The 16,266-nt window shown below is 47.2% G+C and overlaps 3 protein-coding genes across 23 annotated transcripts in view; 1 reads left to right on the top strand and 2 right to left on the bottom strand.

Moving 5' to 3' along the window:
* BEND7 (BEN domain containing 7) overlaps nucleotides 1-13,227 on the bottom strand; it is an 89,160-nt gene extending 75,933 nt beyond the window's left edge. For 14 of the 21 annotated variants that reach the window (XR_007728669.1, XR_007728670.1, XR_007728671.1 and 11 more), the window contains exons 1-2: nucleotides 12,701-12,791; nucleotides 10,358-10,441 (exon numbers count right to left, since the gene is read on the bottom strand). Coding sequence is in view for 14 of the 21 variants with exons in the window: in XM_050803233.1 (XP_050659190.1) it covers nucleotides 10,358-10,441; nucleotides 12,701-12,761 (145 nt within the window). In the remaining 7 variants the exon portion in view is untranslated. The other 7 variants (XM_050803227.1, XM_050803224.1, XM_050803239.1 and 4 more) reach the window with 7 other exon arrangements.
* PRPF18 (pre-mRNA processing factor 18) overlaps nucleotides 1-16,266 on the top strand; it is a 387,690-nt gene that overhangs the window by 269,816 nt on the left and 101,608 nt on the right. The gene's annotated exons all lie outside the window — the stretch shown is intronic.
* The window catches only part of PHYH (phytanoyl-CoA 2-hydroxylase), a 1,057,918-nt gene that overhangs the window by 234,430 nt on the left and 807,222 nt on the right, over nucleotides 1-16,266 (bottom strand). The gene's annotated exons all lie outside the window — the stretch shown is intronic.

Genomic DNA, 16,266 nt, shown 5'->3' on the forward strand with positions numbered 1-16,266 from the left:
GGTGCGTTCAGTTGATGGCAATGGAATAGTTTTTTTCCTGTTTAAAGCCAAATTGCCTTCAGAATGACTGATCCCACAACCCTGGCCTGCTAAGGACCATGCTGTAGCTTACGTTCGCAGAGGGCGCGTTTGATGGGTTCAATGTGTAGATGGGGTGCTATCAACATTGACGTACGTTTACGCTGCCGATGTGGAGGGTGGGATGAAGACCTCCTGTGTCGCATGGGACACTCCTGCACGAGGAAACGGCCTCATCTCAGTCGTCCCACTCTGACCTACTGATAACTGGAGGCACATTACCTTTTAATATGTTTTAACATGGAACTCATATATTCAAAAATAGTTACTAAGAGTCTACTCTGTGCCAAGGAATACTACAGTAGGAATACAGCATTGAACACTCAGAGTCTTGCCCTGAAGGAATTCAAGCTGAGACTGGAAGGACAATTAAAAGATCATGGAGGCAAGGGTAGCCGAGGTCACTCCAGGCAAAGAGGCCGGCAGAGCACATGCCAGGGCCCCAGTGTTGCAAGATTCCAGGGGTGCTGTCCCTTGTGCCATGTGAGTCTGCGAGGCCCGGGGAGACGGGTGGCACGGAGACTGGTGACACACAGGGGCACAGAAGGGCATCCTACTTCAGAGTTAGACTTTAAAGGATGGAGACTTTTACCTAATAAAATAGAAAACAGGCTGGGCGTGGTGGCTCATGCCGGTAATTCCAGCAGTTTGGGGAGCCAAGGCGGGCAGATCACTTGAGGTCAGGAGTTCAAGACCTGCCTGGCCAAAATGGTGAAACCCCGTCTCTACTAAAAATACAAAAACTAGCCAGGCGTGGTGGCACGCACCTATAGTGCCAGCTACTCGGCAGGCTGAGGCAGGAGAATCACTTGAATCAGAGGTGAAGGATGCAGTGAGCCGAGATTGCACCACTGTACTCCAGCCTGGGCAACACAGCGAGACTCTAACTCAAAGGAAAAAAAAGTTTATTTAACAAATACTTATGATATTTCCTAGAATGTGCCAGACATTGTTCTGCAAACAAAAATGCAAAGATATCAGGCTAGATGATAGCAGGATACATACAGGCTTGGAAGAGTTGATACCAAAGGAAGCTTTTGGATTTCTAGTGCCAAAGGCCATTATATTTTAGGGTTCAAGTAAAAGACTGTATTTCTCAGTGTCCATTGAAGATATATGTGACCATACAAAAAATAAGTGTTGACTGGAATATCTGGTTATATTCTTTAAGAAGCAAGTGGAACAAATAAATTAAGCAAGCACTTGTTGCCCTATTGGGATTTTCTTGTGGTTTTCTTTTTTTTTTTTGGAGACAGGATCTCGCTTGTTGCCCAGGCTGGAGTGCAATGGTGCTCTCTCAGCTCACTGCAACTTCCACCCCCGGGGCTCAACTGATCCTCCCACCTCAGCCTCCTGAGTAGTTGGGACTACAGGTATGCACCATTACACCCGGCTACTTTTTGTAATTTTTTGTAGAATTTTTTTTTTTTTTTTTTTTTTTTTTTTTTGCAGAAGAGTGGTAAGCATGTCAATGACGTGAGGAAGTGCACAGTCTAAAATGTAAGGAAGGAGAGCTGCTGCAGGAAGGAAAAGTGGTGTGGTATGGCTGCTGTACATGGAGGCAAGACGGGAGTGTCAGGAATCAGCTGGAAGAAGACGGGGGCAGTTCCTGCAGGGTCTCAGCTGTCATGCTAGGGAGTTTGGGTACACTTAGATGACAAAGAATTTCAAGCATCACACCTACAACCCCAGCACTGTGGGAGGCCAAGGCTGGAGGATCGCTTGAGGCCAGGAGTTCAAGACCAACTAGTGCAACAGAGGGAGACGCTGTCTCTACAAAAAATAAAAAAATTAGCTGGGCATGGTGGTACATGCCTGAAGTCCCAGCTACTTGGAAGGCTGAGTAGCTTGAGCCCAGGAGTTGGAGGCTTCAGTGAGCTATGATCATACCATGCACTCCAGCCAGGGCAACAGAGTGAGACCCTGTCTCTGAAAAATGGAAAAGAATTGCAGGCAGAGGGGCAGCCCAAGTTGCACACAATACTCTCAGGACCCGAAAGGCACCATGTGGATTGCAATGGCTGCAGGTTCAGGTTTCTGCCCTTCGCCAACCCCACTCCCCTGCTACTGCTGGGGCACTGCTGTCCAGGTCACTTTCTCTCCGATAATCTGCTACTTATAAGGATAACAGACTTCCTGCGCCAACATCCCAGGTCTATTTTTAACTTTGAGATGCAGAACACACTGGTTCAAAATCCTTACTTCACCGTATAGATGGCCATATGATTTTCCTCCGAAAATAAAATCAGAGAGAGGCTGAATTGTCAACATGTTTCCTTAGATTCTACCCTTCATGACTTTATTATTATTTTTTCAATGATTTGGTCATGACCAGTGTAAGAAAAGTAAAAGACCACAATATATCACACTTTTCATTTACAGGGCAGTTGCTGAACCACAACGAGCTTTCCTGAGAAACAGAAAGAGGTGGTTTTTCCTTAGGACAGCTGCTGCCCCCACGCGGGCCGTGGTGAGCAGGCTGCAGGCTGCCTGTTAGCCCCACTGGCCCCTCACAGGGCCCCCTTGGGCAGATACAACTTGGGTGGCTGTGTGCAGGGGCCCAACTCCTTCAGAAACCCGACAGGCACCAAGGTTTGTGGGTGTGATCTTTAATACATGGCTGTATGTCCTTAAATTAAGGTAGAAAAGCTTGCTTCATGTGGAATCTGAGAAGTCAACAATGTCAACATCGGTTTACAGACGGGCCAGTGCTATCTTAAGCACCTTTCTAAAGCTGTACCTGTGTTACAGCAGAATAAGGAACAAGTAGAACAAATGTGATTTTCCAATTTTGGTTTCCAACATGTCACTGGCTTTCATATGTGAGTTCTCCTTTTCAGTTTCTTCTAGATTTGAAAAAAGAAGTTGTATCTCACAAATCAACATCAGAAATCCCAAATTTCTACTCTAGTATGTTACAGAAGCTTAAAGTTAAATGAGGCATCTTTTAGTTTGGCTCACTAAATGTCTCTACAATCTCAATATAGCAGTATACTTTACAATAAATCTTCAGAGTCCTAACGACAGTGTCCAATATATTCATGCATTTAAATCACATATCTGAAGACCTATCAGCAGAGTACCTATTGCGGATACAGCATTGTGCTAGGTTCTCAAAGGATCCAAAATGAATTCAGGTCACACTTGCCCTCTAGGATCTGACAGTTTACATTAGGAGCGATTAGAAGAGTCCTGCAAATAAACAACTCCATTTCAATGTGGCAGCTGTTAAGGTTCGGGGGAGGATCTGCTGGGTGACTTGAGCACAATAAAGCCACACACAAAAATAAGTAAATATTAGGCATCACATGGTGAGTGCCAGAGAAGAGTACTGTTACTACTTAGTGCCCAAGTATCAGAAGAAAAGATAACTTCTAGGCCGGGCGCGGTGGCCCACGCCTGCCATCCCAGCACTTTGGGAGGCCGAGGCGGGCGGATCATGAGGTCAGGAGATCGAGACCATCCTGGCTAACACGGTGAAACCCCGTCTCTACTAAAAATACAAACACATTAGCCGGGCGTGGTGGCGGGCGCCTGGAGTCCCAGCTACTCGGGAGGCTGAGGCAGGAGAATGGCGTGAACCCGGGAGACAGGGCCTGCAGTGAACCGAGATGGCACCACTGCACTCCAGCCTGGGCGACACAGCGAGACTCTGTCTCAAAAAAATAAAAGGTAATTCCTAAATCTGGGAGAAGGAGGAAGAATGGGGTAATAAAAACACAAACACAAGTGTTTTCCAGTTTGAAAAAGCATTTTACCATACAGGATCTCCCATGTGCGTCAGGAGGGCCAACATTATTCTTCTATTACAGAAGATGAGGAAAGCCCTCAAGAGTGTTCTCCAAGGTGTTACAGCTGGAGCCTGAGATTCGAAGCAAGGTTTTCTGACTCTAAATCCGACTTCTCTCTACTATGCTATGTAAACTGAGAAGGCTTACAGGCCAAGGTAATATTTGAATTGGGCTTTAAAAACCGATGGGAGAGACAGGATTTTAGGGGAAGGAGTTTGGAAATGGGGTAAGGCATGGTAGGAGGCTAGGATGGAGAAGGAGCCACTGTGAAACGGCGGAGATGAGAACGGGAAGGTGCTTTAAGGAGGGAATGATGTGGCCGGTTTGACAACAGCACATGTTTTCAGTGAGGGTGAAGAGCAAGAGAAGGCTGGAAAGGTGGGTTAGACACAGACAGCGAACTGAACGAGGGGGAGAGCGGGGCCTCACTCCTCCACGGCAGCGTGTTACAGTGAAAGACTGCGGCCAGGCCATGTCCAAATTCCAGATCCAGGCTCTTGTCTCCTAGCTCTATGACCTTACATACACTAACAATTCTAAAGGCCCATTTTTCTCATATAAAAGGAGAAATGACAATACCTTCTCAGAGCTGGTCTCAGTGTTAAATGAGATAAAGTTCGGAAGTGCCTAGCATACACGGGAGACAGTAAACAAGCCCTAGCTCCTTTCTTCCCAGGGGCTTTCCCAGGCCACAGCTCCTGGCCACCTCATTCCTTCTCTCTGTGGAGCCCCCTCTGCACCTGGAAGTCCTGCTTTAGGAAGCCGGCTGGCTCAACGGACGGTGGTTGCATGAAAGCTAGAGACAGGGAGATGCAGATGCGGTCGGGTCACACTACGCATACTAAACACTCAGTGAAGGGCTTTGCCTTGATTCTAGAACCCATGACAAGGCAGCTGAAGTCTCTAAGCAGGAGAGAGGGTGAGAAGTTACGTATTGAGATCAGCCTATGTGAGCAGATTGGAGCAAGGAGTGGTGGCAGCTCTGACAAGGTGAAGAGCGCAGAAGTGGATGTCAGGAGACCCGACTGGAAAGTGTGGTCAGCTACTAATGACCATGTAGCCTTGGGCAAATCACTTTCACCCCTGAGTTGAGGTTCCCATTTGTAAAACATGAGGCCAACCCAACACCAACCTCACAGTGTAGCTGCAATAAAAACTAAGTGAGAAATGGAGGGCCCGTATGGCCTAAATACAAATGCCTCCCAGACTTCAGGCAACAAGTCATACGTGAGAACGACAAAGTTCTGCATCCACAGCTACTGAAACACATGTATATGTGCACATAAATTGAAAGAAGCTATCAGTATTTAAGTCTTCTCAAGAGGCTCTCCAAACTTTGACTTCGCTTGCAATTGTTTTTGAAGCCATTTTTTGGTCCTAGAGTATAATCAGACATATCAGGTGCTGTATGAAGCCTTGGGAACAGTCTAGACCAGGGGTTTTAAAATAGTGACTGGGGGTGCCCTAACATTCTGCAGAGGCCCACAGAGGAATGTGGAACGCACATAAGGCGCTCTGGGTCTCCTCGACCTTTCTTCAAGCAGCTCTGCTCCCCTTTGATCTGCTGGACACGCCGGGGGTTCCGCTTGGGAGCGCGTTTGAACACAGCCTGCCATGCGGTTAAGGGCTTGCTTTGGAGACAGGCAGACCCTGGCTTGCGTCCTGGCTCTGGCACTGAGTAACTCTGTGAACTCCTCAAATTCTTCATCCATCAAGAGGGAAAAACAACACGTTTCTTGGGACAATTAATGGGATAACATTTACAAAGTCCTTTACATAGTGCCTGGCACACAGCAAGCTCTGGGTAAATGACACTATTACCGGCCACATACTTAACCCCAGGAGACACTCCTGGTTGTCTGTCCCGTTCATTCCACCACCAAAAAAGGAGAGGCCAGCGTGCTGAAGATGGAGCTTTGACGGGGAGGAACAGAGTCGGGAAGCACTTGCTTCGAAATACTGGGATTTCGGGGTTCTACTTTTCCCTCTTGGCCCTTCATTGCCCCTAAGTTTGCAACTCCTGCCCCAGATATGGTGACACACTAGACCCTTCTTCCTCTTGGGAGCAGGGGCTCAGCTCCTAAGCCTTTTGAAACCAACCAAGAACCAGGGTGGGACCCAGGCCACCTGACTCCAGGTGAAGACCTCCTCCGTCTTACAAACAGACCTGCCCAGTCCTCCGGGAGGAGAACGACGTCGTGGCTGGGAGATAACTCTCTAACTTGTAAAAGTGCACAGGAATTTTTCGAGTGTGTCCTCTTTGGGGAGATTCTGGGGACTCTAGTGGGGGCAGCTGTCATCAAGAAAGCCACTGAAAAGAGATTTCAGGGTTTCAGAGATGTCGATCCTGCTCACCTGGCATGGCAGCCACACTGTGTGCTTCATCTATGGAAAGCTGAATAACTGAACTGAATACTAAAAAGAGTAACTAGAACAGGGCTTGGCATGGATGTAAAAGGAGCACAGTGAATTTCTGTTGAATGAATAAATGAATGAGACTGAACACCTGACAAACATGTTTCAAATGTACATACTATGATAAATGTAACCCAAAATCCAATGTGTGAAAAGAGACTTCATTTTATATTTGTATTAGTGCTATGAATAATAAATTAATTGTCTCATAAAAATCCTTCTATAAGTGCCCTGCTAGCAGCTAAGGCCTCCTCCATGAGCCTTGGCTTTGCCTGGCTCCACAGGGCAGAGGGGAAAGATCTTTGAGAGGAGGCCTGGGTTTACTCTGGTCTCTGCTATTAATGAGCAGGTCAGGTAACTGAGCTTTGGTTCCCATCATTATAGGAATCATTATATCTACCCTAAGTACCCCACAGGTATATGGTAAAAATCCCGAGAAAACAGATGTGAAAGAACTTTCTAAGCCATAAGGTGCAACACTCATGGTCGAGCTATAATGATGCTTACTGCCGGCTCCCTCCCCCTTCCCACCTGGAATCTTCTCCAGGGAGGAGAAATACAGGAGCGAATCTTTCCTGTAGTTCAACATCTCTGCTTTATAGAGTCCTCCTCTCTACCCCTTCCAACTCTGCATCTGCTGTTGCCCTGACCATTCACATTTGTCGTTTAATTACTGTTCACAGGGAGGCGGTTAAGTACAGTGTTCAAAGCTCAGGCAGACCTGCACTGGAACCCCACCTGTGGCACTTCCTACTTGAGAGACCTTGGGCAGGTCACCTTGACATCTCTAGGCTCATCTACAGAATGGGGATGACGATAACTCGTACAGACATTCTGCGAAGAGCCACTCAGGTCTTTCATGTAAAGTGCTCAATGTGCTGCCTTGCACACAGTAAGTGCTTAAACAACTGCAGCTCTTACGATTGCTGAATACTGCGCCCTGTTTCCTGAATTTGTCCTGTCTCCTCTCCAACTGGATCTGAATCTCCGAGAACAAGGTCCCTGTCTCTATCCATTTCTGTGACTATCTTTGACCCCACTCCCATTCCAGAAAAGTGCTGAGTTCGGAGTATTTTCTCATAAAGACACTGGGTGAATCGACGTAAGGGAACCGTTTTCCTTCAAACAGTGCTTAAATCTTCATTGTAGTCCCATCACAGCCAGCTTGAGAAAGTCAGTGTCCACAGGGTAAAGTAACGTCTTCTGACCCTATTATCCAATTAAAAATATGTAATTCCTAAAGCTCTCGGCCAAGCCATTTACACTACTGAGCTACCCGACCATGTGAGATGCACTATGTTTGTTAACAGCCTAAAAATGTTCCACAGGTGGAGACCTGATATGGGAACCTCTGCCACATTCTGGAAGACTCTTTTTCACCTAGGACATAAACTTGGATCTTATAGATGCAGATAGTACTAAAGGGAACACATATGTTTGAATGTAGAAAATCCTATAGAATATCCCTGGGACAGTGTGTCAGTACTTTGTTATAGGAGAAAGAGTTCTAGTATTTTGGTACCAAACCCCCTTGGATGTCATAAGCTTCCCATAGAATTCTACATCTGTATGGACAGGCTTTAGCAACTTATAAAGTAAACATAATTGAAATATTTAAATCTATGTTTTGAAAAGTGTAACTATAAAACTATAAACTATAACACTGTCAACAAAAAATTCCTACTTTCAGATGCCATCGGGAACTATTCTCAATTGTTCCAGAAATCATGTTTTCTGTGACAATTTCTGTTATTTTTTCCTAACTGACCTAGAGATCACAAAATAAAAATGTTATTTGGGAACCAACTACATCGTGACCTCAGAATGAACACAAGATTGAGAATAACCCACAGCACATTCCCAGGCTGTTCAATCTTTTGTCTCTTGATATTGAAGGCCTTCTTGAGCAACCACTTTGAAAGTGTATCTATCTCAAGCCTGGTCTTTCATTGGAATTCTTGTATCTTCCTCAACTTGGACCAGGAAGAAGAAAATCAACAACGTCTATCATCTGCGGGAGTTTCCAGCTTACTGAATCCTGGGCACTAGCATCCTGTTGCTCTTCAGCTTCCCCTCTCTTATCCTTACAATTCACTTTCCTCATAGTGACTTTACCACTTTTCTAGTACACAGCAGAAAGCGCGGGAAAGCCTGCCTTGCTGGAGAAGAACTAAATCAAGGACATGATGTTCCATTTGTATGGTGAACGTAAATTTTCTACTAAAGGGCAAATTCGTTATTTCAAATGGCTTATAGAGTGGTACTTTGATAATACAGAATTCCAACTGACCAGCCAGGCGCGGTGGCTCATGCCTGTAATCCCAGCACTTTGGGAGGCCGAGGTGGGTGGATCACCTAAGGTCAGGAGTTCGAGACCAGCCTGGCCAACATGGTGAAACTCTGTCTCTACTAAAAATACAAAAAATTAGCCAGGTGTGGTGGCGGGCGCCTGTAATCCCAGCTACTCGGGAGGCTGAGGCAGGAGAATCACTTGAACCCAGGAGGCAGGGGCTGCAGTGAGCCGAGATCATGCCATTGCACTCCAGCCTGGATAACAAGAGCAAAACTCTGTCTAAAAAACAAAACAAAACAAAACAGAATTCCAACTGACCAAGTTTAGGGGACTGGAAAGACTGAAATCCAAGAATATTCTCTTTCTGGGCCACAGCATTTCACTTGATTATTAACCTTTTGGCTCCTAGCTCTCTTTAACAGTAAACAGGTACTGGGAGCAGTGCTGGCACCAGTGCTATTCTTTCCCTTAGCAAAAAGATCCACGTGCCACCAATGAACGCTCATGTAAGAAATGCTGACATTTCCCTCCTATTTTTCCTCTTAAAGTATATATTAATATTTGACTTCTTCCCAATGCATCCCGACCCACCCTTTCTATTCCTCAAAGCAAAACCAGGGAGATCCCGGTGAGAGCTTCGTTTGAAGGCTGACCCACACTGGGTCTGGGCAGCAGTCCTGCTACCTGAAGTCCCCTTTGATGGGGTAATTGTGGCTTTGATGGTAATCGCTCTCGCTCTGATCCCTCTCATGTTCTGCTTCTTTGCTGTGCAGTGCTGGGCCCTCACCCTGCTACCTGGGATTGCAGAGGTCCCAGATGGGCAAGGTTGAAGCCAAAGGCCACACCATCTACTCTCCACTCTGACCTTATGGGTACTTCACTCTTAGAGGCAAAATCCTACATGGTTGCATTTTTGGCGGATGGTGTGCAAATAAAAAACTGCACATCCAAAGTCTTTCCTGTATAGCATGTGCGCCAACACTGCACATGGAAAAGGTGGCAATGTTTGTGGCTACCTACCCACTCATCATGCAGCTACACTTGCTGGAAAGTCTCGGAGATGCTGCTTTAGCTCTGCTTGTCCCTGATGTGAGCTGGGAACAAGGATGGTAAGAGGAAAGCATGCTGTTCCCCCTGCCCCAAAATGCTGGTGTGAAAGGAGCACAAAGCCAGGAAAATGAGGAGCTCCTTGATGATAACTAGCACTATCAAGAGCTGTTTAGGCAGCCAATCACACTTTTATTTTCCTTATGCTTTTTGACTGTAGATTTAATTTAATTTCGTCATGGCAGGATTAGCAACTGGGCCACAGAGGTGAAGGGACATTATAATAAGACAGCACATTAATCCTCTATCCCACCCAAGGCAGAAGCAAAACCAAACAAATAGCAGCTTCCTGGAAATTGAATTTCTGTTATCCAGATGTCAAAGATGTAATACCCCAATTACACAAACTATTGCCAGTGAAGCATGCCAGCGAATATGCAATGTAAATGGGGTGAGCGCAGAGCCACAAAACTGCACAGTCAGCATCTGGCTCTGTGAGTGAGTGATAATTAGCACTGTGTGTAGACACTAATAAACATTTATGTCTGAAATTACAACTTTTAGCAATGTTAATAAGGGATATATTGGCAATCTGTAAAATAAAAGGTCTTGAAAAGAATGTCATACATTAAGCAATGGCAGACATTTCCCGTTCCTGAACAATTTCCTTTTTCCCCCTAATTGCAAATGGCCACGATGTTTTGCTGAGAAATTAATTGACATAGGAACCTACCTAAAAAAATGGGTTGTGTCTCTTTGGCCTCCCCATTAACATCGTTGCTGAATTCTGGGATCTTATACACCTCATGGTGATAATCTGGCATGAGAAAACAACCAAAAATTAGAATCCTAATGACCTCAACATAGGAATAAGCACTCAAGTCTAGAATCTCATTCTATTTAGTATGTATAATCTATAATTTATAAATAAACTTTTTGAGAACTGAATTAATCACAGAATTTGTAGTCGATAATAATTCCTAAAACTTTGCTTATTCTGGAGTATGCAAACTTGAAAGATTACTTTGGCTTTAGAAGACAGCTTTGCTTGATCACACCATTTTCACGGTAAATTATGCCCACAGGTGCCAATTTTTAGGCTTTTTTTTTTTTTTAATTTGAGGTGGCAAGTACGTTTGCCCAATCATAGAGCAGGAGAGGTTTCCAAATTTCTCTTCACAACCCATTTTCACCAGCATATCAACAGTATGCTTTAAAGTTAGCCAGCACTCTAGTTTTCTCAGTTTACCCAGAAAATCTCAGCCTTTAAGCAGCTTAAAGGCAAGCACACATGAAAAATACTGATTTGTTATTTCAAATGTAGTATGATTTGGATAAGAAAGCAAGATTTTCATCTTTCACACAAGTGACTCTTTCGCTTTCAGCTACTGCACTTTATTTAATATGCAAGTTTATTTTCTAAAACTGCACCTGCAGAGAGAGAGAGAAGAATCAGACCTATAATTAAAAAAAAAAAAAAAAAGAAAAAAGGAAAAACTTGCTATGTCAGTCAAAGTTTAAAATACAATATTTTACAAGCTTCTCTATGGAGGCTACTGCACTTTGGCTTCTATTTTTGAAAAGTAGGGTCACTTAGGCATGAAGACAGAGGTTCCTCCTTAACACCTACTCCCCTTCCTCTGGCCTTAGATCTCCCAGGACCAAGTCAACAAAACTACTCTCACTTTTAAGATAAAGCAGTTAAGTTCTCTGAGGTCATCAATAAGAAAGCAGCCTACATTCCTGAATTAATCAGATAGCACCATCAGGGCAGTCACCCAGACAGAGACTTTTAAAAGTCCAAGTAACTGAGTAATCAACACGGATGTGGAAAAAAAAATTTACTCAGAAAGTGGGAAGAGCCAAGTGTTTTGAATGCGTGAAACTATTTCAGGCCTCTTTCATTAAACAGTGTCCAAACTAAATTAGGGGAGGCAGATAAGAATGGATCTGCAAAATGCCTATAATCAAACTATTTTCAGATGAACCAAATCCACATCTTAGCTAGCTTTGCTCAGTTTGAAAAATTCGATTACTTGTAATTGTCCACGATTTTTCACTAATTTTCATCAGTTTACACGTGACTTCTGCAGGTCGTTGAAGAGTTTCTACCCTGATGCCAATGCTAGAGAAAACGACAGAGGAAAAGCGGACAGGTTCTGTGGTGTGGCTTTGACCTCAACTTGATTAAAAGACGACATTTAAACAGAGCGGGTCTAAATATGAGGACTTGTGACATTACAATGAACAAAGTCACCTGCCCCTAATTAAAGATGACAATGCATTCTGAGATATATTTTCACGATGGCTCTTACCTTGAGTTATCATTAAAAAAAAAAAAGTCAAATCAGGAAGATAAAGACTCTTAACAAGTAACTGAACACAGACAAGACTGTATTCCACTTTCCCCTCCCTGACCAAATACAAACCCCGAGAGAGTGGTGTACACCTGTTAATTTGTCAGGAACTATCTGGATTTTTTTTTTTTTTCTTCCTTTTTTTGTTTTAAAGGATACTTATCTGACTGCTACGTGATCTAGTCTAAAACACCTTTCCAACCCAAATCAGCTAGCTAGAGATGTTGGATGTCAACAATTCCGCCTTGGGCTTGGACACGGCGTGAGCTTCTTTCTCCTTCTTAAAAGGAACAACAACGGTCATCCTTTTTCCTCCTTCTCTCGGCGGGGGGAAGGGGGAAGACCCCAGAAAACAAAAACAGCAAATCTCAGGTCGGATGGTCAACGCTCGGCCTGATGGCCAGGCAGGTCCGCGGCCGCCCCAGCCCAGCCCCGGAGGCGCCCCGAGGAGGGCTCGGGCCCCCCGGTGTCATTGTTTGCTAATTTCCTGAGCTGCCCTCCGACTTGTTTACGTTAAATAACACCCCGGCTCCCCCCGCACAACTTTCCCCGCCGCCCGGCGTGTGCGGCCGCGGCCCTGCCTGCCAGCCCCGCGGAGGCACCGGGGGACCAGGAAGGACCGGCGGCTCCGGGAGGGCGCGACCCCCAGCGTAGACCCCCGCGGGCGGCCGAGGGCGCGGCACCCGCTGCCTGCCCCCGCCGCCCCGGCGGCCGCTTACCTCGGCTCACCAGTTTGAAGCTCTGGGATTTCCTGCTTCTTTTCCTCTCGGAGAACTCCATGGTGCGGGGAAGGCGGCGGCGGGGGCTGAGGAGGCGGCGGCGGCGGCGGCGGCGGCGCGGGCTCGTGTCACCGCCGCGGAGCCGCCGGGACCAAGGTCCGCGCCTGGAGTCGGCGGGGGGAGGCCGCGGGACGAGAGGAACCACCGCGAGCCCGCTCGGGGCTGCAGGCGCGGGGCCCCGCGGCGCGGGCTCCCGGGCGAAGTTGCCCCCGCGCGGCGCCGCCTCCCGGTGCCCTAGGCGCCCCCGCGGCCCCCGCTCATGCCGGCCCGCGGGTTCCAGACGCCGCCCGCCGCAGCCCAACTTTCCGTTGGGAGCGGGCCGGGCGGGGGCGCGGCGGCGGCGGCGGCGGCGGCGGGGGGCGGCTCGGGGCGGCCGGCCCGCCTGGGCTCAGCTGCGGACGCGGCGGCGGCGGTGGTGGTGGCCCCGGAGACGCGGCTGGCGGGCGGGCTGCGGGGAGGGCGGCGGCGGGTGCAGAGCCGGCCGGGGCGCTGACCGCCCCCGCGGGAGGAGGGGCGCCGGCGGAGGGGGCGGCGCCGCCGGGACCCCGGGGCCACCTGCTGGCGGAGCCCGGCCGCCGCCATCCCCGGGGGCCGCCGTCGCCGCCGCCGGCCTGGCCGCGCGGCGCCCCGAGGAGGCGCGGAGGCCGCGGCGCAGCGCCCTGGCCCGGGCCCGGCCGGCCTGCCTGCCCCCGGGGACGCCGCCACCCGGGCCTCCGCTCACAGACCCCGCTGGCCGGCCTCCCTCCGCCGCTTGCTGAGCCGAGCTCCTGTTTGCACCTCGCCGTGGGGGCGCGGACCGCCCCGGCAGCCACCTCCCAGCCCTCACATCCCGGGCTCCTCGGGGCCCGACGCGCTGATTTTAGGCAAGTTTTAGGGGGGAAAAAACTTACCCATCTGCGCTCTCTCTACAAGGACAGACAGGAGGTTTTAGAATATTGTGGAGAAGAGTATAGTAGAGAGACCTCCCATTCCCTAACCCAGGCTGGGCGGACTGTGGGAAGAGCCGAGTCACATTCAAGGAGAGCACTTGGAATGGGGGGCTTGGTGGCCCTGGGGACTCTCAGGAGGCCATGGTCAAGGCAGGTGCAGGGGACTCTGCTTCTCCAGGTCATATGTCGGAATCATGGACCCAAACACAAAACGCTTACTGGTTTTGTGTAATATTCTTATCGGGGAAGCAGAGAGAGTACTCCAGGCACCATTTCTTTCTCACATCTTTCGAGTGGGCCAGGAAAAGAATTCACACCATCTGGGAATGGTAGGACAGGAACGTGATGGGACGTGCGTGAAAGTATCCGCCAAACCCAACCAGGAAGAGGGTAAAGAGTCGGAGGGGCGGGGGTCTACCCCTCCAGCACGGGGCAAAGGCCAGTGGCCCCCAAAGAGAAAGGAAAATGGGGAGGTTGCCAAATGTGATGAGTGTCACGTGGGTCCCACCCAAATGAGGCGGCCGCTGAGGAACCGCTCTTCAGGGACACAGAATAGCACAAGTGCCGAGGAAGAGGGACGTTGAGGCAGCTTGCAGAAGCACGCATGGAGAAACAGAACCAAAGAGCAGGGTAACCAGCAGACCAGGCAATAGAGGCAGGGATGGTTACCCATCCCAAGGTCTTGGATGGTACCAAAGGCGGCACACCTGGAAGGCTGTCATGGAGGGGAGAGGGAGAACTGTTTCTTCCGTTCGATAAAGCAAACCTTCAACAAGAGGTTGTTAACCTTTTTGGTCACTGTTTCCTTTGAGATTATGTTCAAAGCTCAAGGGCCCTTTTTCCCAGAAAACATGTATGGGACACATAAAATTTAGTATACATTTATTGGAGTTCTTAGACGCGCCTTGCTGCTCTCAGAAAATTAGTGGTAACAGTGATTAAAGCAATACCCTATTTGGGTTTCTTCCTTCCCTGCCACCCTTTCTTTAAAACCAGGCATAAAAACCTGAAGATGTTTTGGAATTTTTTTTTTTTTTTTTTTTTTTTTTGAGACAGAGTCTCATTCTGTCGCCCAGGATGGAGTGCAGTGGTGTGATCTCAGCTTACTGCAACCTCCATCTCCTGGGTTCAAGCGATTCTCCTGCCTCAGCCTCCCAAGTAGCTGGGATTACAGGCATGGGCCACCACGCCCAGCTAATTTTTTGTATTTTTAGTAGAGATGGGGCTTTGCCATGTTGGCCGGGCTGGTTTCAAACTCCTGACCTCAAGTGATCAGCCTAGGCCTCCCAAAGTGCTGGTATTACAGGCGTGAGCCACCACGCCCGGCTGTTTTGGATGTTTTTAAAGAAACAAAGCATACAATTTTGTTCCTCAGGCTGGGATCCATTCTTTCTTTATGTAATGCCTTTTAAAATGTTATTCTCAAAGCCGTAAGGCTAAGTTCTACACTGACTAAGGAACTTCCCGGATCCTTCATGCCTTGGAGCATATAATGAGATTTTATTATGCTTAAACTATGATGAAGTCAGTGAAGGTGTCATCCCAAGAAGTAAATCCCTGGAGAAGGTATTAACAACTTAGCATTTTCAGTTCAAGTGGGAATGCAAATTCCATTTACTGAAGAGAATATTTTTGATAGAGTTAAGAATAAAATATTTGAGTAAGAATATTTTTAAATAGTAGTCATTTCTCCTTGACCCTTTTTAACCTGGCTTTCCAGAGATGGTGTATGAGTGAGTTGGCCTGCAGAGGACACAGGCTGGGCCTGTCTTATTAAGTTTTAGAGAAAATAAATGTCTATTTACTCTGCATTTTGTGCAAATCACTATGCTCTTATCTAACAAAAATATATATCACATTTAGTATTAAGATTAATTATAATATTTAATTAAAATGAGATTGCTTGGGGTCAGGTGTGGTGTTTCACACCTGTAATCCCAACATTTTGGGATTCAGAAGGATTGCTTAAGGCCAGGAATTCAAGACCAACCTGGATAACATCATGAGATCCAGTCTCTACCAAAAAATAGAAATATAAAGTAAAACATGAAGCGAGATTGCTTTAAGTGGCAGGTATCCGTATAGTAGCCACTCTTTATCCTTGGGGAATATGTCCAAGACCTTCAGGGGATGTCTGAACCTGAGGATAGTACCGAACCCCGTATATACTATGTTAGTATCAAACCCCATATATACTGTGTTGTTTTTGTTTTATGTTTCCTAATAACCAACCAACTACCAAGAATACGCTGGGCTAAAGAATGATTCCCATTCCAGGTCAGAAGGAGTGGGTTGGCTAAAGATTTCATCATGCCGCTCAAAATGGGGCACAATTTTAAACTGATGAATTGTTTATTTCTGGAAGTTTGCATTCAATATTTGCAGGCCATAGGTGACTGCAAGTAACCGAAATCATGGATAAAGGGGGACTACTGTATTAGCCTGCTCGGGCTATTGTAACAAATACCACATACTGGGTGACTTAACAGCAATTTCTTTTCTTACCATTCTAAAGGCTGCAAGTTTCAGACCTAGGTGTGGCAGGATCAGTTTCTGGTGAGGGCTCTTTCCTTAGCT

The sequence above is a fragment of the Macaca thibetana genome, chromosome 9 (assembly GCF_024542745.1).
Source record: "Macaca thibetana thibetana isolate TM-01 chromosome 9, ASM2454274v1, whole genome shotgun sequence".
Taxonomy (NCBI): Eukaryota; Metazoa; Chordata; class Mammalia; order Primates; family Cercopithecidae; genus Macaca; species Macaca thibetana.